Source organism: Sphaeramia orbicularis, chromosome 24 (genome assembly GCF_902148855.1).
Source record: "Sphaeramia orbicularis chromosome 24, fSphaOr1.1, whole genome shotgun sequence".
Lineage (NCBI taxonomy): Eukaryota > Metazoa > Chordata > Actinopteri > Kurtiformes > Apogonidae > Sphaeramia > Sphaeramia orbicularis.
In genome coordinates this window covers 41010818-41032998 of record NC_043979.1, presented here as the reverse complement: position 1 = coordinate 41032998, position 22181 = coordinate 41010818, and the positions used below count along the sequence as shown (strand labels likewise).

Genomic DNA, 22181 nt, shown 5'->3' with positions numbered 1-22181 from the left:
ACTTGAAAAATGTCCTCAAAATTGAAATACTTCATGGTAAGACTGTCTCGGTTTTCAGAGCTTCATGAAGCAGCAATTACCTTTCTTGAAAACTGCCATTCTTGCAAAGAGGCTTTAGAACCAAATGTTCTTGGAAAGTATTACCATATTTTAGACAAGGAGACATACGGTTAATCGTTTCTTTATACATTTCAGGGCGTCAGCGCTATCAGACTGTTTCCCAGCTCTGGTCATCTACTTCTGTCCTGCTCCATGGACTGCAAGATCAAGGTAAATAGTCTGATAGAAAAGTATCCTGCTCAATTTTATATTAATTTACTCAACAGTTTTCTCATTGGTTGTTAATATCTTCTATGATCCATATACAATGTGTGTCTTAACAACTTTTACAAGTACATACAGTGGTGGAAAAAATTATTAGACCACCCTTGTTTTTTTTTTTTTTCATTTTTTTTGTTCATTTTAATGCCTGGTACAGCTAAAGGTACATTTGTTTGGACAAATATAATGATAACAACAAAAATAGCTCATAGTAGTTTAATTTCAGAGCTGATATCTAGCATTTTTCCATGGTTTTCTTGATAATAACCACAATCACTTCAGTTCTTACATCAATATCTATGGCATTGTACTGACAAAAACAGTGCTTTTAGGCATTCCATGTTTTCTTTTCTGTCTGTTTTAGTCACATGATACACAAAGGAGTTAGTACGTGATTGCATAACCATTGTTTTTGATGACTTTTGATGATCTAATAATTTTTTTTCTGCTACTGCATATGGGTACATTGAGTTTTGTTTTTTCTGTTGAATAACAATAATTACTAAATATAATCTTTCTGTTCTAATTTCCTTTATACAGTTATGGGAAGTGTACAATGAGAGGAGGTGTTTCAGGACATTCATTGGTAAGTAAGCAATACTGAACTTGAAAATCAGTGGTAAAAAATACTACTAGAAACTTGCCACCAGTGTAAATTTTTTTATAATTAGCAACGTCTGATCAGTAAACATGCTGACGTGAATTATGCTAAGGCCTGAAATGCACCCTGCCGTTTGGGAAATACACGCTAATGACAGACTGTGAGTTCAGCATTACTGAGCACTAATAACATGTCTGCTGACCGATGACAGAAAGTGTGGACTTTTTTTGGAGTGGAGAGGGCCTGGAGAGGTTAGGGTAATGCATGCAGGTCACTCTTACTCGCTTCTCAGAGACAGCACGCTGTCAGAATAGAGATTGTTTGCAGTCGTGGTTCTGCTTGTCAGCTCCTTCACAGATTATGCATAATTCAGCAGCCCAGGGGCCGACGAGAACGAGGGGCAAGGGGAGGGCACAAGAGACAGAGAGGAACAGGCGAACGAGACGAGAGGCACAGCCGAGGAGTGAATAAACAGGAAGAGCGAGGATGGATGAGGGGTTTGAGAAGAGCAGAAGACAGAGACGCAGGAGATTCTTCATCACAAGTGTTAGAAATTAGAGGCCGTGAGGTGGAGAGCATGGAAGGGTTGGTGCTTTATGTTCATTCAGTTACTGTCATATGATATTAACTGTTTCTACAGGGTTCCCGCGGGGTCTTGAAAACAGGGTTCGTACACAAGTATGGAACAGTATGGAATTTGATTTTATACATTTCCAGGTGGTGCAGTGATTAGCACTCATGCCTCACAGCAAGAAGATCCTGGGTTCGATTCCAATGCCAGTCAGTGGGGGTGGGAGTTTGCATGTTCTTCCCATGTCTGCGTGGGTTCTCTGTGGCTTTGCTGGCTTTCCCCTGCCATCCAAACACATGCACTGATAGGTTAATTGATTCGTCTAAATTGCATAAAGTGTGAATGTGAGAGTGATCGTTTGTCTCTATATGTTCAGCCATGTGATGAACTGGCAACATGTCCAGGGTGCCCGCCCGCATGTCCCCGCCTTCGTCCATAAGTAGCTAGGATAGGCTCCAGCAACCCCCCCGTGACCCTAGTGAGGATAAAGCAGGTTCAGATAATCAATGGATGAATGAAATTTCCAGGTCTGGAAAAGTATGGAAAATGGAAACAAATGTATGGAAAAATATTAATGTTTCCAAGACTGTTTCCACTGTTCTATTTTCTAAAACATCAAATTATGAATATCTATAAAAAGAAATGGATCGATCTGTTTTTTTCAAGGTGCTAGAGCAGCTAAAATGTTTGTGTGAGAGCACATACAGTAGGCTACGTGTCCCAGAAAAAATTTGGACAGATTGACAAGCCTTCTGCTCTTATCCTCCTCCAACCCATTTTAAGGCCCGCCCAGGTGTCGTCAAGTTTCACCGCTGCTTTGACAGACAGGTGATGTCCACACACTGTTCATGAGCGAGCTATTCAACATGCCTTGTATGATCGTTGGCAGAACTTATAATGGGTAGATGTAAATTCTCTGATGACTGGCTCATAAATCCCAAATATAAAGACTGGTTGGAATTTTTTTACCAAGACATCTTGAAATTAGGTTCTGGAAAAAGTATGGAATTTTGAAGGAATGTGTAGGAACCCTGTAAAAAGTCTTAAAAGTCTTGAATTGACAAATCTGCATTTAATACCTTAAAGAGTCTTTAAAGGTATTAAATTGGATATGGTAGGTCTTAAATTTTGTTGCCATAAACTTGCTGGCTGCATTGTGTTTAAATGTCTGAGCTGCAAAGAAAGTAATGTTAGTCGACTCGCTTCCACCTGTTCCAACTCAACAATTTATATTGAAATTAGGAACCAGTTATTGCTAACTTTGCAGTCCCCAGTGAGAAATGACTCTGAACAATGGGAATGAAGGCGCTGGAGTAAATAAATACATTTTTCTAAATTCTAGAAGTCACAAATTTTTTGCCAGTATGTGAAATAAGCTGTGAAAATGGCATTAAATTACATTCTAAGTAGTCTTAAAAAGATCTTAAAAAGTCTTAAATTTAAGGTGAGGTTTTTCTTTATGTACATTTAGTTGATCTCAGGTGTTTTTATTGAAATTCTTTGTGTGTTCATGTCATAACTTAGAGTTCCATTTCATTATCATGTCAAAGTCAACATTTAAATTGAATTCTTATTTTTTGTGTTGCAACAAGAATCTACAAACGCTTGTTGTCTTTCAGTGCTTGTTACTTATCAAAAATGCTAAGTAACAAAGCACAGTTCCATTACATTAGGTTGGGGGGGGACGTGCATGAATGAATATGCATGTCATTATGTGTTCCTGTTTGGATGCAGCCCGGGACAAAGGCTATGCTTGATTACTCGTGTGCTTTGCTCTCAGTAGTTTGTGTGTCTGGCGTGTCCCCACAGTAACGCATACACCACGGAGGCTTTCTGCAGCGCCGGCACTGCCTTCGGTCTGCCAGCAAGCCGGGTTAGACTAAGCAAGCAGGCAGGCAAGCGCTTAGCCTCAGTGGGCTCTGTTATCGCCGCGGAAACAGTGTAGCCCCGATAAAAGCGGCTTTAACAAGGGAGGTGTCTGAGTGCGCCGAGCCCACAGGGAATACACATCACCTACATGCTATGAGAAAAAGCCAAAGGGTTGCAAAGATTGAGGCTAGGCAAAGAAGAAAAGGTGAAGAACAGTTGAAAAGACAGATGATTCTTCCTCCTTCTCTGTCCTCTCCCAGCTCATTTATAGATTACATTTCCCTCCTCTCCCAAAGCCTACTTTATCCGTCTTCCACAACATCCCTTATTGCTCTTAAAGGTGGCGTGAGCAGTTCCTGAGACAGACTGATGTTTGAATGCACCTGTCAAATAAACCCCAGTGCTTCCTTTAGTGCGCCTTAAGCAGTTCCGTCCGTTTTCGTTGTCTTACAATAAGTAAGTAAAGTTTTGTTTATATAGCACTTTTTAAAACAACATGTTACAAAGTGCTTCACATAAAGGAGAGAAAGATCAAATCAAATTTTAAGCCAATTTACAGAAACCCAACAGAATCCTCCAGGAGCAAACACTTATGACTGGCGACAGTGGCGAGGAAAAACTTCCCTTTAACAGCAGAAACCTCGAGCAGACCCAGACTCCTGAAGGATGGCCGTCTGCCTTGAGCAGTTGGGGTTAAAGCGAGAAAGTAAAGGAGGAGAAAAGAGAGAGCGATAGAGATGGGGAGAGGGGGGAGGTAGGGGGAGACGCATGCACAGATGACTGAACTAGAACATCTATAGAACAGTATAATAAACACTGTCGTAACTATATGGATAAGTGAGTGATGATGATGAAGGTAGAGAGAGGCAGGACCACAGCAGCAGGTCCAGAGATGATCTTAGGAAAACCTGTGATGATCCAGGGAAAACCTGTGATGATCCTGGGAAAACCTGTGAGGTGATAAAGCACAGAGACTCCAGGGAAGAAGTGAAGTCAGTAACATGAATTCACTGGGGCGTAAACAGAAGAGATTTAATGAAAGGCTTGTTTATAAAAGTGAGTTTTTAAGAGTCACTTGAAGGTGTCTATAGAATCTGATGATCTGATATAATGGGGAAGACTATTCCAGAGGGTTGTGGCCAGAATTGCAAAAGCACGGTCACCTTTTGTTGAGAAGTTGGAGCGGGGGATGGATCGGAGGTTAAAGTCTGATGAACGGAGTGGTCGTGACAGTGAGTAGGGAACTAGGAGGTCAGAATGTTGGGCCACGATAAAATGTTTCAAAACCGTTTGATATGAAGCCAACCATCAGACTGAACTGGTTTGCCAGTAGGTCAGCTCTTAACTAGAGGTCAAGGGTGTTAAGGATGGACAGTCCACTACTTTTTGATTCATAACTTTTGAACCAGACAAGTTTAAGACAAATATTACACATAATTGGAAAGGTCTAAATGCCATCTTAAATATACTCAAAGGGTAAAATTTAGTTTCAAATATACACGACAAACAAAAAGTTGAGCATTTTTTAAATTTTTGGGCTATTTTTTCAGTTGGGATTCTTGCACAGCGCTTTTTACTTTTTTTGTGTGTGAATTGAATTGAAACACATTTTTTTTAATGAGCAGACATGGTTTTTTTTTTTTTTTTTTACAAATGACAAAAATGACAAAAAAAGAAATATCCTTATCTTTTTGTTTGTAGTGTATTTATTTATTTATTTATTTATTTATGTATTTCATTTTTTGTTTATTTGTAGAAACGTCATACAAAACTTCACTTTCGGGCACAATTCAATATCCACACATCAAATTTGAATGAAGATGGTAATCCAAGATTTTTAGTGGAATATAGAACAAGTAAAAAAGAAAGAAAGAAAAGTGGTTTGGAGGAGAGGGCTTAATCCTCTACTTCATCAACAAGATAAAACACACTAAGTTGTGTATGTTTACATTAACCTAAACAGAAATGTATATCATATAAATGTTTTCACATAACTGATGTATTCAATTCACATCAATTACAGATTTGACATAGTTTGTCCATTTTGACCAAATAGTGAAAAAACTATATGTTTAAATGAAAAATATCTAAAACTACTGCGTCATGGATGGACAAAAAATGAACGTCTATTTTTTGCAAGAATTGCAAAGTTCCCATGACATTTTCATTCTAAAATGTATTCAGTGTATACCTTAAACCCTCTATTTTACAACCTAATAATTGGTTAGAGGAAAAAAAAAAAATTTAATCAGACCTAAACAGGAAAAGTTTTGACAAATGGCAGCGTCACAGATGGACAACAAAAGTAAATATCAAATTTAACTTTTTTTTTTTTTTTTTTCCAATTATCAATATCATACACTTTTTTTTTTTTTTTTTTCTACAATATTTACAACATACAAATAATATTAACATTATTTTCAAATGTATTTTGCATAGATATATGCAATAATTAATTTTAAACTGGGTGTTTAGAATATGACATAAATAATATAATAGTCAAATATTTATGAGAGTTTAAAAAATAAACCCAGACTGACGGCAGAAAAATGTCACTTTCCAAATATTCACACTCATAAAACTCCTCAAAATTTTTTTTCTCATTTCAAAATACATTTTCCTGAAAATATAAGTAATTACCTACCCAAAAATATAAGTTTGGTGTAGAAAATTTTTTTAAAAAATTTTTTGACCAGATTTTAACCTTCCCTTGACTTCGCTCTAGAGTAGAAATAAGACTCCCAGAACCCATGAATGAGAGTTCCAGCCCATTTGGTTGCAGTGATGCACCTCTAATTAATCTGCATTGGCAACTACTAATAAACCCTGAATAATGACAAAGAAGAAGCAGGAGCAGCGCAGCACTGTCTTCAACACTGGCTTTGCAAAACCAAATCAGCACTGCATGTTGTCTGTGTTTTTTTGCTTACCTCTATCATCAGCTCCAGATCTGCTGCTTGGTCATTATATAGTAGTGCACTTCTAGTCTCTTATATTCTCTTCTTGTGTCAAAAAGGACATAACTTTCCAATCAGCAGACACAACATGCACGCTGCGCATCCCCTTCTCTCTTATGAAATGTAATCTTTGTGTGCGTCGCTGACTTTGTCACAGCAGTACATTGTCACAGCTTATTAGCTAACAAACATAATATTATGATTGTCACACTGTCATATCGCTTATGACTAATGCACAGAACATATATTAGAGATGCAAAGCTGGAGTCAGTATAGTGACGCTGTCAGTACAGGCAGCTGATGTGGGAAACTTTTTCACTTGCTAGAAATGTCATAATATCAGTTCAGCCAGTTTTTTTTTTACATTTATTACCTCCGCCAAGGAACGGCGGAAGTTACGTTTTCACCGGGGTTTGTTTGTCTGTCTGTTAGCAAGATAACTCAAAAAGTTATGGATGGATTTTGATGAAATTTTCAGGATATGTTACTACGGGCTCAACGAATAAATGATTAAATTTTGCTTTTGTGCTTTTCTAGTTTACAAATCATTTAAAAATACGTACGCAATTTGTATTCATAATTTACAGCAAGATACAGGGTGGGGAAGCAAAATTTACAATATTTTGAGGCAGGGATTGAAAGACAGTGTATGACCAATTAGTTTATTGAAAGTCATGAGAATTTATTTGCCACAAGAAAATGTACATAATAGAAAATGTTTTTATTCTATGTGTCCTCCTTCTTTCTCAATAACTGCCTTCACACGCTTCCTGAAACTTGCGCAAGTGTTCCTCAAATATTCGGGTGACAACTTCTCCCATTCTTCTTTAATAGTATCTTCCAGACTTTCTCGTAATAGTTTTGCTCATAGTCATTCTCTTCTTTCCATTATAAACAGTCTTTATGGACACTCCAACTAGTTTTGAAATCTCCTTTGGTGTGACGAGTGCATTCAGCAAATCACACACTCTTTGACGTTTGCTTTCCTGATTACTCATATGGGCAAAAGTTTCTGAAATGGTATGGATAATAGTGTTAGGTATGATTATGACATCAATATATGTTTGGTTTCAAAACAATTGACGTAGTGCCTGCCGAGAAAAAACAACTAAATGTTCATTGTAAATTTTGCTTCCCCACCCTGTATGATTTTGTAAAAAGGGTAACCCCAGCAGCTATCCATAGCTTATAAACGAGGGCCCAAGACATATGCATAAATGAACCCGTTTCAAGCTCCTACACTGGAAATGATCTGAACATTTACTACAGTAGTCAGTGCACAAGCATTAGTACACAATTTTTAACACTTCCTGTTGTCACACTAGTGGTAGACAATCTTTTATTGCAGAAAATCCCATATAAGGCTGCACAATATTGGAAAAAACTGTGTTTTGTTTTTTTTTTAACCCTGCGATAAATATTACAATATGAAAAAATACTCAGGAGGATATAATAGCTGTGTGGTGCCGATGTAAATGGTCAAACAAATTAGTTGTGTTTCCTCTCGTTGTGGCAACAGGTGCATTTCACTATCGACACAGAACCCGTGTTTCAAGTGTCATCGTTCTAGTAGCCGAAATAATTCCAGATAATTGATGTTGCTTTTCTTTTTGGCACCAAGTCTTCATTTTTGGTGATTTTTCCCTTTTTCGTTGCTTATTTTTCAATGTTACCAGCGACTCACTGCATGTGCAGGGGCGTGGTCTGCTTCGGCAAACTGATTAAGAACGTTTCTGATTGGTGGATCGCTGCGCGTAGTGTGTGTCAGGCAATGTGACTATTGTGCACACGTACATTGCGATGATGATGCTCAAACGATATCCTATATTGTGCAGCTCTAATCCCATATCAAATGGACTAAAGTAACGGCTGTATTTTTTACAGTGTTGCCTCGTGGGTTGTTTGTAGCATTAATGTTGCTAGCCTAGCAAGTATGTTGAAGCTTGTTTTTCAACACAACACAAACATATTTGGTCTGTCCACTAGAACCTGCAGGGGATTCTGGGACATTATTTGCTGCTACAGAGGAGCATAAAGTCACAGTAGCTGCGAACTTAACTGAGACAGTCTCCTGACAGCTTTCCTGAAGAAATGAAAGAGACAAACGGTTCTGAATGGAATTAAATCTCTGCACTAACTTAATGAGCTTTTGATTTTATAGCTATTGTCTAAATGTGTTACAATATTGGCGCAAAATGAGGAAAAATGCATGGTTTTCAATCAAATAAAAACCTGCCTCACTGACTAAAGCCTCCAGAGAGTTAGGGAAAAGCTTTCATGTTATAAAAGGTGAAGAGAACTATGATTATCACATCATACCAGGCAGCCTTTTGGATTAGATTAATCAGCTCCACCTTTAACCAGGTTTCACATTCCTCAAATGAATGAGCGTCAAAAGAAAGCAGTTTGCAAGGATTTGGTAAAAAGACTGAAGACTGTGAAATGATGTTGTTTCCTAAAGTGAATTTATTTTGTATTTAAACTGTGTAATTTTCCTCTCGTTCTGGTAGGTCATAGCAAAGCAGTGCGAGACATTTGCTTCAACAACAGCGGGACACAGTTTCTCAGTGCTGCCTATGATCGCTACCTTAAACTATGGGACTCTGAGACAGGTAGGTACCATCAGATACCATCACACATTTGCATTTTATCCAAAACTGACTCAAATTCTGATGAGAAATGCCATCAATAACCCCATGTTTGTCCAAAATATCTACATCTGCAATGGTAAATCTTTAAATCTCTAATATCTATGGTATTTTGTTCATGTATTCTTTTTCATTTAATATTTTTTGCTCACTTTGCTCAGTTCTTGTTCTAGTTATTGTTATCATTATACAGTTGTGGGAAAAATGATTAGATCAAGTCATCAAAAACAATGGTTATGCAATCAAGTACTAACTCCTGTGTGTATCATGTGACTAAAACAGACAGAAAACATGGAATGCCTAAAAGCACTGTTTTTGTCAGTACAGTGCCATAGATATTGATGTAAGAACTGAAGTAATTTTGTTTTTTATCAAGAAAACATGGAAAAAGGATAGATATCAGCTCTGAAATTAAACTACTATGAGCTATTTTTGTTGTTATCATTATATTTGTCCAAACAAATGTATCTTTATTTGTACCAGACATTAAAATGAACAAGAAATTGAAGAAAACAAGGGGTGGTCTAATAATTTTTTCCACGACCGTATATTGGTTAGCGATCATCACTGTAGCATTCCGTTTTTCAGTCTTATAATATTCTGTGAAAGGATTATTACACTGTGATACTGTGAGTGATTCTTAATGCAATATATAACAAATGCATTGGGTGTCCACCACTGTATGTGAAAAATAGAAGCAGATTCAACAGTTACCATCATTTCAACTCTAAATATAAAAATTATTACTATAAAAAAAAAAAATTACTATATAAATTATGGGTGTCAAAATCAATTAATTAATCATGATGATTAATCTGATTAAAAATTTGAATGTTATCAACCCATCTTCAGCGCAGAATGACTCTGAACGTCTCTTCCAATGCATTTTGGGCATTTTCTCCACAACTGTAATAATCACCATTTTTGTTTTTGTTACTATTGTTGATATTTTCTGGTGAGGGTCTTTGCCACCTTCTTTTTTTCTTTTTTTCTCCCCCCTTTGCTCTTTCCTTCTGTTCTCCCCCTTTCTTCTCCTTCCCCCTGTTCCTTCCTGTCAAGTCCGGCATCGAAATGTGGTTCAACAAAATCCAAAATAAAGACAGTGGAATGTCAAGGGGAGCCTCATATACGTTATGAAGTTCCCCTTGGCAAAGCACATTTGTTCAATGCAACAAGGCAGCCAGATCACTACTCTGCTCTTATGATGCTGGACAAGACAAGTAAAAATAAATAAATAAATAAATAAAAATGTAATGGTAAATCTAAATCCTCACTGCCCACCTGTTCCCCAACTCCAAACTGCCAGTCCAGCAGGGGGCAGGCACGGGTTAAAACCCCCACTTGTTGCCAACAGGATCTCCTTTGAAACCACCTCATCCCACTGCTTCTAAAACCTTTATTTCACTCCAGTGTTAAATGAAAAGGATTTTTTACTTTCCCTTTTGCCGACTAGATTTCACATTTTGTATGAGTATAACTTTATTTATACGATTTACTTTAAATTTGTCCTAAAGCGGTTACATTTCCTGGCAGCCGTACAGAAATAGTATCACATATTTTGTTGCTGCTGTGGAAAGTGTGTCTGAATCATATTGTAATCATTTCATTTCATGCTTTCCCGGTACTGGCGGTGGTAGCATCATTTTGGTGATTCACCTCTGTTCAATAAAAACAAGAAAAGTAATATTTCAGTCTAAAAGCTAAGCCGCCCGTAGAGACAGAGCAAAGTCATTCTCTTTACATTTTAAACAATTTGTGTGCGCCTTTATGGAACGCCATGTGGATTATTCTGGAGCTCTGATTTTCAATTTGCTTCCCTCCGCAGGCCAGTGTATCTCACGCTTCACCAATAGGAAGGTACCATACTGTGTCAAGTTCAACCCAGATGAGGACAAACAGAACCTTTTTGTGGCCGGCATGTCAGATAAGAAGATTGTTCAGGTAAAGCTCGCGTGTTCTGCACCGCAACCAGTTCAGTTCATCGGTTTCATGCGCGTTTCCCACCTGGCCCAGCAGATGCACACACGAATATACCTCTGTGCCCACAGGAGCATAAAATACACTCGTCTCATCTTCCAGCTCAAGTGTGTGTAGTTCTGTATTGCATGAGGTTCAGTGGCTGACAGGACTAGAGCAAGTCATTAATCACAGCCAGTATTAAAGAGACAAAGGTGAAAAAGTATGGAGACCATGACTACGCTGTCAGACTGTAAGATGAAATGATTTTAGAGCAGGTTATCCTGAAACTTTATCAAAGACATATATTCTCTCCTGTAACCTAGTTTCATGTTTTCATAATTCATAATCTAAGAATTACCATAAAAAAAGCCATATTTAGTGTCTGCTTTAACCCATTAAGACCCAAACAGCCACTGGTGACCAAAACCCTCTCCCGATCTAAAATGTTTAATAACTTCTGAACCACTAAACGTATAAATACATTGAAATAATTGATGTAAAATGCAGTTTGTCATCTTTTCATGGTCATCAGATATGACCCATTTGGACGTTCAGGAGCTCCGTATAGTTACCGTGGAAACACTGTCATCTTCTACAACATTGATTCACCAGTAAAACCCATGGAGTTGGATCAGTGACAGTGGATGGACACACTGGGTTTATGTTAAGTTAATCATTTATTTTATTGAAAAAGTCACTTTTTTCTTCAGTTTAACTTACTCTGACCTTTTATTAACATCTACAGGGTGGGGAAGCAAAATTTACAGTATTTTGAGGCAGGGATTGAAAGACAGTGTATGACCAATTAGTTTATTGAAAGTCATGAGAATTTATTTGCCACAAGAAAACTGACATAATAGAAAATGTTTTTATTCTGTGTCCTTCTTCTTTCTCAATAACTGCCTTCACACGCTTCCTGAAACTTGCGCAAGTGTTCCTCAAATATTCGGGTTAACTTCTCCCATTCTTCTTTAATAGTATCTTCCAGACTTTCTCGTCATAGTTTTGCTCATAGTCGTTCTCTTCTTTCCATTATAAACAGTCTTTATGGACACTCCAACTATTTTTGAAATCTCCTTTGGTGTGACGAGTGCATTCAGCAAATCACACACTCTTTGACGTTTGCTTTCCTGATTACTCATATGGGCAAAAGTTTCTGAAAAGGTATGGATAATAGTGTTAGGTATGATTATGACATCAATATATGTTTGGTTTCAAAACAATTGACGTAGTGCCTGCTGAGAAAAAACAACTAAATGTTCATTGTAAATTTTGCTTCCCCACCCTGTACATGATCAGTAAATTAAATATAACAAAACGTGATTTTCACTGAAACAGTGCAAAACACAGAGGATAATATTACAATAATTGGTGATAAATCACTTCAGAAAGGGTACATTTTGAAGAAAAAATCATATGGGAACGGCCACAAAAGTAGCACTGGGTCTTTATGGGTTAAAGTTACCATGGAAACACCGTCATCTTATACAACATTGATTCACCAGTAAAACCCATGGAGTTGGATCAATGATGGTGGATGGACATACTGGGTTTATGTTCAGTTAATGATAGATATAGCTGAAAAAGGGACTTTTTCTTCAGTTTTCTCTGTTTCTGATATAATAACCTTTGGATTTACTCTGAGTTTTTATGAACATCTACATGATCAGTAAATTAAATATTGAAAAAAACTTGATTTTCACAGAAGAAATGCAAAATTAAGATGATAATATTACAATAAACAATGATAAATCACTTAAGAAAGGGGTAATATAGAGAAAAATTCATTTGTGAACTGCCATAATAATAGCACTGGGTCTTCATGGGTTAAAGTTACCGTGGAAACACTGTCATCTTCTACAACATTGATTCACCAGTAAAACCCATGGATTTGGATCTATGATAGTGGATGGAGACACTAGTTTTATGTTTAGTTAATGATAGATTTAGCTGAAAAAGTGACTTTTTCTTCAGTTTTCTCTGTTTCTAATATGATAACCTTTGGATTTGCTCTGAGTTTTTATGAACATCTACATGATCAGTAAATGAAATATACCATACCATACCAACTTTATTTATAAAGCACTTTAAGAACTTTACAGCAGGCCAAAGTGCCGTAAATAAAGAAAAAAAACTTGATTTTCACTGAAGAAACGCAAAATAAAGAGGATAATATATAATAAATAGTGATAAATCACTTAAGAAAAGGGTAATATAGAGAAAAATTCATTTGTGAACTGCCATAATAACCCCATGGAGTTGGATCACTGACGGTGGATGGACACACTTGTTCCATGTTCATGATAGACTTAGCTGAAAAAGTGACTTTTTCTTCAGTTTTGTCTGTTTCTGACATAATAACCTTTGGATTTACTCTGAGCTTTTATGAATGTGTACATACTCGGTAAAGTAAATGTAGAAAAATACTTGATTTTCACTGAAGAAACGCAGGGTAAAGACATCAAATTCAACATCAAATTTATTTATATAGCGCCAAATCATAACAAAAGTCCTTTCGTGACACTTTACATATAGAGCTGGCTGGAACCAAACGCTCAAGCCAATTTACAGAAACCCAACAGAATCCTCCAGGAGCAAACACTTGTGACTGGTGACAGTGGTGAGGAAAAACTTCCTTTGAACAGGCAAAATCTTCAAGGATAATATTATAATAAATAGTGATTGATCACTTAAGAAAGGGGTAGTATAGAGAAAAATCCATTTGTGAACTGCCACAAAAGTAGCACCGGGTCTTTATGGGTTAACTGAAAATAAGTAAAAATGTTGACTGTTACAAAGCCCCCCCCCCAGAAATGTCCAGATGAACAGGAGTCATTATTGCAATATCTAGGAAAGTAATCAGGGTTTCTACTAAATCATGTAGCCCTCCTCTGGGTTTTGAGAACAGATGGCTGCTCTTGTGACTATCCGAAGGGTAAAATAAAAAGCAGCATAAATAGAATTAGATGTTAAGTATGTTTGGACACAAATGCGCCCTTCTGGTTTACCGCCTCGAGCTCTGTTCCGCTATATGTGGTTGCCTTTCCTCTACTTACGAATGTGTATAGTGTCTTCCAAAATAATTGCTTTATCACAAATCCTTATCATTATACAATTGCAGTTATTTCATTTCATCGGTACAGTAAAAACTGCTTCCATAATGAGTCTCCCGCAGCCCCAGTATTTAAATGTCTGCTTGATTCATGGCTAAAACAAAACAAGCAGCTAATCAGCGCTGCAAACTAGTGAGAATGTGCTGTGGAACCTCCAGTTGGGAGGGGATATGTTGATCCATTTTTATTAATCCAGCTTTTTTTCTTTCTTTTTTTTTGGACTTGTTGGCTTGTTTACCTACTTACTTACCGCCTTTTTCTGTCTTTCTCATAGTGGGACATCAGGACAGGGGAAGTGGTTCAGGAGTATGACCGTCACTTGGGCGCGGTCAACACCATCACCTTTGTTGACGAGAATCGGCGGTTTGTTAGCACATCAGACGACAAAAGTCTCCGTGTTTGGGAATGGTGAGTAAAGACTGAAATACTAATGTGCTGTTTGGACATTTCGCATGTTTCCCAGAGCCTGGCCATGTGGATTCACACAAGGCACATCATTACCAGCGCTGAGGAGCAAATAATGAAACAGGCTGGTAGTTATGTTTGGAGAAATTAATTAGTTCTGCAGTGTAAAGTCAGAGCAGGGAGCTGACTTTTGATAATTAAAAAACAAGGAACTGTAGAATAAAAAAAAGGTGCACAGAGAGTGACTTGTGCTGTTTAAATGCATTGTATGTGGATGAAGACGTACATTTGAAGTAAGGGAGTAATAGTACAGACAAATTTCGGTTCAGTAGGGCTCTGTAACTACCTGTGGGATATTTCTATAAAATATTGTTCAGTCATTTGTTCGTTAACAGGCAGCCCACATGTTATGTATTTTGGTATTTTTTGAGTGTTCAGTGTTTGTTTATGGCAAACACTGTAATTTACTGAGCGTCTTTGAACGCCTCGCAGTATTCCATGAGGTGCTGTGAACATGACCTCACAGTAACACCTCAGCAGAGGCACGGTGAAGGAGAAGAGGAGGAGGTTCACTGGATTTTACCAACTTGAGTTAAAAAATAAAAACCTTCTTGCTCTAAAGGAACCCGTGAACTCTTGTGCCACAAAGCTGCAACAAACCAAAAACCGAAGGTGAAACTTAACATGCTTCAAACATCCGACCCGGCTTCTGTGCATCCGTTATACTCTCTGTTGTCATGTTTTGGGGTTTTTTTGCAGCGGCACTGAGAATGCGCTGCTGAATGTATATAAAACAGGGATAAAACTAATTTCTTCCAGGGGCTGCATTCAGCCAAATTTGATCACAGTATCATAAATTATAATTACTTTTTCTTTTTGTTTTAGTGCAATAAAAACATTGTTATTAAAATATTTACATTTACAAACTATCCTTTCGCAAAAAAGTGAATAACCTGAAAAACTCAAATTTTGTAAGAAAAATAAGTGCTGTTTTAACAATGTTATGCCTCAACTTCTCATTTGTACATTTGCAGGGCTGTGTGTCGGCAAGAATCTAGCGATACGATACAAATCACAATACTAGGATCACGATATGATATATCACGATACTGTTAAAAAGGCAATTTCTTTCGCTTTTTTCTTTTTTTATGATTATTTCCTTGAAGAATTAAATAACACCAGAAATCTGCACAAATACTAAACACATTTTTATTTGATCAGAACAGGATCTAATGCTATATCACAAAATGTTCCTGTGTTCAAACTTAAATGATGTTTTACAGACATTACAGTTTAAGATCCTGTTCAAATGTTCATATTCTATTAGTTCAGAACTAACATCAGAAGATTTAGTTCAATCCCAACAAAGGAACTAACATTATTGAATAAAAGAGTGTTGAATAATAATAAATAAAAAACAAAAACAAAAAAACAAAAATGAACCTCCACAATATCTGCATTTGAATAAATACCTAAAAATCTCGATACAGTACTTTTTAATATCGATACAGTATTGTGAAGTGAAATATCGCGATATATTGCAGAACCAATATTTTCTTACTGCCCTATACATGTGCATTACACACAATATTATACAAACATTTGGTAACAGGTATAATATTGCTAAAATTTTGGAGTTTGGAATTAAAATGAGAAGAATGTCTCATTCAGTTTCTCATTTGTCCAGGTCATTCTTCTTCTTGGTAGTTCTTCGAGGTTCAGCTGGAATAGATTTGCTTCGAAAGAGGAAAACTAGTCCAGTTGAACCTAGAAAAATGGAGTTGTCACTATTTGTAGGTTATTATGCTATTATTTTACTTTAGATCAAATGGATCTGAATGTGGAACCTGAACTAAAACCAAATGCGACACCCTTGATTGTTAATATCTTCAGTGTAATTTTTGCACTTCGCAAATTCATCCCAAGGGCCAGATTGGACCTTTTGGCCCCTGGGCCACATGTTTGAGACCCACAGAGGAAATATATAGTGGAAACCCTGCACATGGGTTCTGCCTGTGTCCACCCTGCTTCCCTAGTGTTTGCGTTCTTCACATAGGCTACATTTATTCAATCGGTACACCTCCATATTGTATCGAAGGCCCTGAACAGAAACTGTTCGGTACAAATGAGTGCACCGTTACACCACTACTTTGAAGTACAGGCTTAAGCATATCCTGTCCTGTCTCATAATAAAGACGTAGTAGGCATCAGCAAACCTTTAGCTGACCCTTCTGTGCTCCGTTCACCCAGCTGTTCCACTAATCTGCTCTGAGTCATAGCTCGACTTTGCCTGCTTTACATTCATCAGACGCTCTATAATTTTTTTTTCCATCCCTGGAGATAACATTGTACATTAACAGTGTTCCGGAGTCTGGCCCTCGTTGCCAATTGTATATTTTAATAAATAAGCATTTTAAGATGGTTCCACATTTACTACTTAATTAGACAGAGAGATGTGCAGGATCAGATGAAGTTGAACAAATTATTCCATGTCTTTCACTTCATACAAAGACATGTACCATACATTTATTATTAATTATATTATTGTATAGTTATTAACCCTTTATAGTTCACTCATAGAAATACTCAGAAATTCAACATCTCAGCCTCTGTGTTATTGGAGGACATAACAAGACTATTACTTTAGAGAAATGTTTCCATATATATATATATTTTTTTATTATTATGTAGAAAATCAAGGTCAGGTGAAGTTACTTCATTTGGTTCCTTTCCCGTAAGTGGCAACAAAAAAAACAAAATCCAAGATTTAAGTATAAACAAGTGGTACCAGGCACAACAAACCCCGCCCCTTGCACGTTTTGTTGTGTATTTTGGCATTGATCCAGCTGATGTCATCATGTCTATGCGTGTGGAGATGTCAGCATATCAGTTGCCTCTATATATGTGCCAAGTTTGAAGTAAATTGAAACAAAATTTAAGTTTTTATAGACATTGGAAATTTTGCCCATTATAAGTGAATGAGAAAAAAAAAAGATTTTAAAAATTCATAAAAAATTTAAACTTTGACGTACTTTTCCCAAAATATAATCACATCTATTTTGGGTCACTGGCAATCTGTTAACCAAATTTGGTATGAATTCAACCAATAGTTTTGCTGCTACAGTGTTAAACAAAGAAACAAACCGAATCAAAAACAATGCCCCTTTCCTCCCCTTTGGGGGGTGGGGTAAAAATACAAGAAAACACATGTAAGTTGAAAGGAACATGTATTCTAGAACATGACTTTTAGAACATTAGACCAACATAAGTGCTGATCCAGACCCCTGTCCACATCCACATTATCCCTTTGAACATCATTCCTTACATTAGTACCATTACTTCATGGTAACAAAGCAGGTACACTCACTGTTCCTGCAGAGGTGGACCTTACATACCCTGGAGACCACATTGTCACCGTCCTCAATGTAACTGTTGCTGTCACTGTCTTGGAAATAACCAAAAATAGTCACTTACCCGATAAAGGGTTAACAAAATCATGTAAACTTTTTTGTTTTCTGCAAGTTTATTTATTTTTAGAAAATCGTCCTTTCATGTCCCTCCGCATTCATCTGTACCCTATCAAGAGAGACCACCAAGAACCGCTTGCAAATTAGCCGAGGGTCTTGTGGCGATAAACAAACTTTGGTATTTGTTGTACAAGACTGATAAATATTTAAAGACCAGCTGATAAAGGAAGCTTCCTGTGGTTTCTTAGAAGGGGGGCATTTTCTTCAAGGATCACCATTTGTTTAGTTTATCTCTCCCCTACCACCTCTTCTCTTTCTGTGTCATGAGATTTGACGTTAAAGCTGCATCAAATGTCAACACAACATGAGGCAAAATAACAGAATCCCCAAGAGGAGGGACTCACATGGCCTGATTTAGTGCAGCGTGGGAGCGATCGGGCAAAGCAGAGTGTTTGGCCAGAGAGCGGCTTCGCTGTCCGTCTTTTTCTCCCACGGATACCACCTGACTCTTCAACTTAACCCCCTTTGTGAAAGCTGCTACATGGCAACATTAGGCTAAATTTACCCATCTCGTATCGCCAGAATAGAAGCAGAGGTTGGCAGAGCAGAGCAGGGCAGGGTGAGGGAACCGCGGGTGGTTGGAAACAATTGCGAGGCAGTAGATCGACAAGTCATTCACATCACGGCGGAAACACCCACACAAATTTAAAATTCCATCCTTGTTTTCACTCACATACTCATGAGTATTCTACTTTATCTTTAGCAGAGGTTTATCAGCACGGAGCGCAAAGTCAATGCATGCGTTGGCGGAGGATTACAATCAATATAAAATGTGCTGCTCGGTGCCAACCAGGGGAATTAACGCCTGATCATAAAGACATCGCTCATAAAGCGTTGAAACGGTGGGCTTAGTGGGACTTTTGGGATAATGATGATGGATTGGGAAGAAAAGAAGAAGAGAAAACTGCAAAATAGGGGACGCTGAGCAAAAAACTTGGCAATCTGTCTCATTCAGCAAAGTTTTACGTAGCTTATAGTATCTAGTTTACAGACTTTTTTGCACTGCCAACTATATTTAATCAAGGATTATAATCAGCCTTTTGCAGTATTTTAAGTGAACAGTTACATTTGTTTAATGTCCTTTTTAGGAGTGAAAGCTCACATCTCTGACATTTTTCCAGCAGTTTTATGCCAAATTTCCACAGCAGGTATAGGACTAATCCCAAGTCACCCCTTACTCCTACTTACCCCTACCCCTTTGACCTTGCACTTGGCACTACCCCTTGAAACGGAGCTGCAAGGGGTAGGGGTTGAAACTAGAGCTGCACAATATATCATTTGAGCATTGACATCGCGATGTACGTGTGCGCAATAGTCACATCGCAGGTCCTGCAACGTAGGACGCAAATAAACTTAACGTGTTCTCATCTAATTTCAAGGGTACCTGACGCACACTGCATGTCGTGATCCACCAATCACAATTGTTCTTAATCAGTTTGGAGTGAGTCGCTGGTAACAACATTGAAAAATGAGCGACGAACAAGAGAAAATCACCGTAAACGAAGACTTAGTGCCAAAAAGAAAAGCAACGTCAATTATCTGGAATTATTTCGGCTACAAGAAGAATGATACTGAAACACGTGTTCTGTGTCAATAGTGCCTAAATGCACCTGTTGCCACAACAAGAGGTAACACAACTAGTTAGTCTGGCCATTTACGTCGGCACCACACGGTTATTATATACTCCTGAATATTTTTTTATATCGCAATATATATCGCAGGGTTAAAAAAAATCACAATGTCAGTTTTTTCCAATATCGTGCAGCCCTAATTGAAAGATTCGACTATGAAATGGGACAACCCTTCGCGACCTCTTATGTCATCAGCAGTCATCGATGCCACTATTAACAAATGCGACAACGTTCTTTCCGAAAGTATTCACCATGCCGCCAGTAGCTGTAACCGTCTCTGTTGCATGGGCTTTGGTCATCTTTTTGCGGCTGTGAACTATAAACTGCAGAAATGCGATCTGTAACTAGGGGTGTGTATTGGCAAGAATCTGGCGATACGATACAAATCACAATACTACGATCATGATACGATACATCGTGATATATCATGATACTGTTAAAAAAGCAAATTTTTTTGTTTGTTTCTTTTCATTTCCTGGAAGAATTGAATTACACCAGAAATATGTTCAAATACTAAACGCAGTTTTATTTGATCAGAACAGGATCTAATGCTATATCACAAAATTTCTCTAATTCTCCTAGTTTCCAAAATAACTAAAATCTGCCACTCAGACAGTAAAAAGTGCTTTTAGGATGCTTCAAATGGCCATTATTTAATAAAACAGTGTTAAATAATAATAAATAAAATATAAACAACAAAAAAACCCAAAAATGAACCTCTGCTGTATCTGCATTTGAATAAATACCTAAAAATATTGATACTGTACTTTTGAATATCGATACAGTAACGTGAAATGAAATATCGCGATATATTGCAGAACTGATATTTTCTTACACCCCTATCTATAACACATTGACACAGCATTAAATAGTCGATCAAATGATTAAGTTGTTTACGAAGAAAATACGTACATTTATGCGTTTCTTTCATCACACTGCTGCACTTTTTGGCTGTGTTTACCTCCATCTTGCCAACGATTCGAACAGAATTATGGGAAATTTCTCCTACCCCTCTGTTCGTAGTGTGGTTGTGAAATATCTCAGTTTCGAGGCCCTTCCTCTCCAACTAATCAAGAATCAGGACAACACTACCCCAAAACAGAGGGGTAGGGGTAAGGGGGAGGGCGAATTGGGATTGGGCCATAATGCTCTGAAAGTTTTTATGTTAAATACACAAAAATGCTGCTTTTTCTTCTGGTATTGTTCCCAAGTTCGAACAATGTGAAACACAGCCAAAAAAAAAAAAAAAAAGCAATCAGTTATTATTTATTCATGAATATCCCAAGTGTATAGATTGTTTGCCATGTGTTTGTTTTGTTTTTTCCATCACCCGACTAAATGTCCCCAGACAAAAACAATATTCACACTGGTTATTGCTGGAGCTCAGGAGAACAGATCTGATAGCTCTGTTATCCTTTTAGTATTTAGCTTGGCTTGTCTGCAGACATTGGCTCGTACAAACCCAGAGGCCCCTTTAATGTCTGGCTGTCTATGTGTGCAATAATATGTGTGAGTGGTGTTTTATTTAACCAACTCAGGTTTGTAGCCCATTTTTAGTCTTGTACACGTTGCAGTTGCTTTACTCCAGATGTTCCTCATCACAGAGAGACTGAGACTCTTTAAGCAGCTTGAAAGATGAGTTCACGACTGCAGCTCTTTAGCAATTCCTTAATAAACAGACAAGAGTAAAGTAGGATGGCACATTAGTTAATTTATAGAGGGCATTGAGCCTTTCAAGCAGTGGCCCCCCCAGACTATGGAATGTACTACCACTGTCACTTTGCCCTTTAAACTCTCTTGAGTCTTTCAAAAAGTAGCTGAAAACTTTCTTGTATTGACAGGCTTTTAGGTAGGTGCAGGTTTTATGATAGCTACAGGGTGCTTGCTCAGGTCTTGAAAGTCTTAAAAGGTACGGAATTTTGAAACGCTATTTTCCAGACCTTGAAAAGTCTGGAATTTTGTATGAAAGTCTTAATACAGTAGTCGAATTTTAAAGTATGCTCAAAGGTACGTAATCTTGTAAGGCTTACAGCAGTTTGTACACAGACCTGTATATGTTAACATTATTATGAATTTGTTAAATTTGTTACTTTATTATACGTCCATCCATCTATACATTCATGCTTTTATACTTCCGGCTGTACTCTAGTGAAACTTGTTTGTGTGATATCCATGTAATTTTGTGAGTTTCATATGTTTCTGACAGTAAAACATCATTTACTGCCAATTACTTATTCATTCATTCATACATTTATTAAAATTAACTTTTCTGCTGCACACAACAGGTACAATCTAAACTCAAAAAGTAGGCACACAAGTATAAAAGTACATAAAGTCAAGGTCTAACAGTCTGGAAAAAGTTTGGTTTTGTATCCCTGAATTGGAGTTTTGGCGATATAATGGATTTACCCAAAACGCCGCCACCAGATCCACCACTGCCGGGTATCCTTCGTGTGAACGTGATAATTACGACAGATTTGGTTGGATTTCTTATCCCTTGATAACCAACATAGGGGACCCCTAGTGGAAGAACCCTATCGATTTCAGCTTCTCTATGAGAATTATAAGTCATCCAAATG

General features: G+C 37.5%; 1 protein-coding gene across 1 annotated transcript in view; it reads left to right on the top strand.

The window, feature by feature from the left end:
* cdc40 (cell division cycle 40 homolog (S. cerevisiae)) overlaps positions 1–22181 on the top strand; it is a 37933-nt gene that overhangs the window by 3317 nt on the left and 12435 nt on the right. The window contains exons 8-12 of the mRNA XM_030129073.1: positions 196–270; positions 862–907; positions 8830–8931; positions 10793–10908; positions 14314–14447. Of these exons, the coding sequence (XP_029984933.1) occupies positions 196–270; positions 862–907; positions 8830–8931; positions 10793–10908; positions 14314–14447 (473 nt within the window). The remainder of the gene's footprint in view (positions 1–195; positions 271–861; positions 908–8829; positions 8932–10792; positions 10909–14313; positions 14448–22181) is intronic.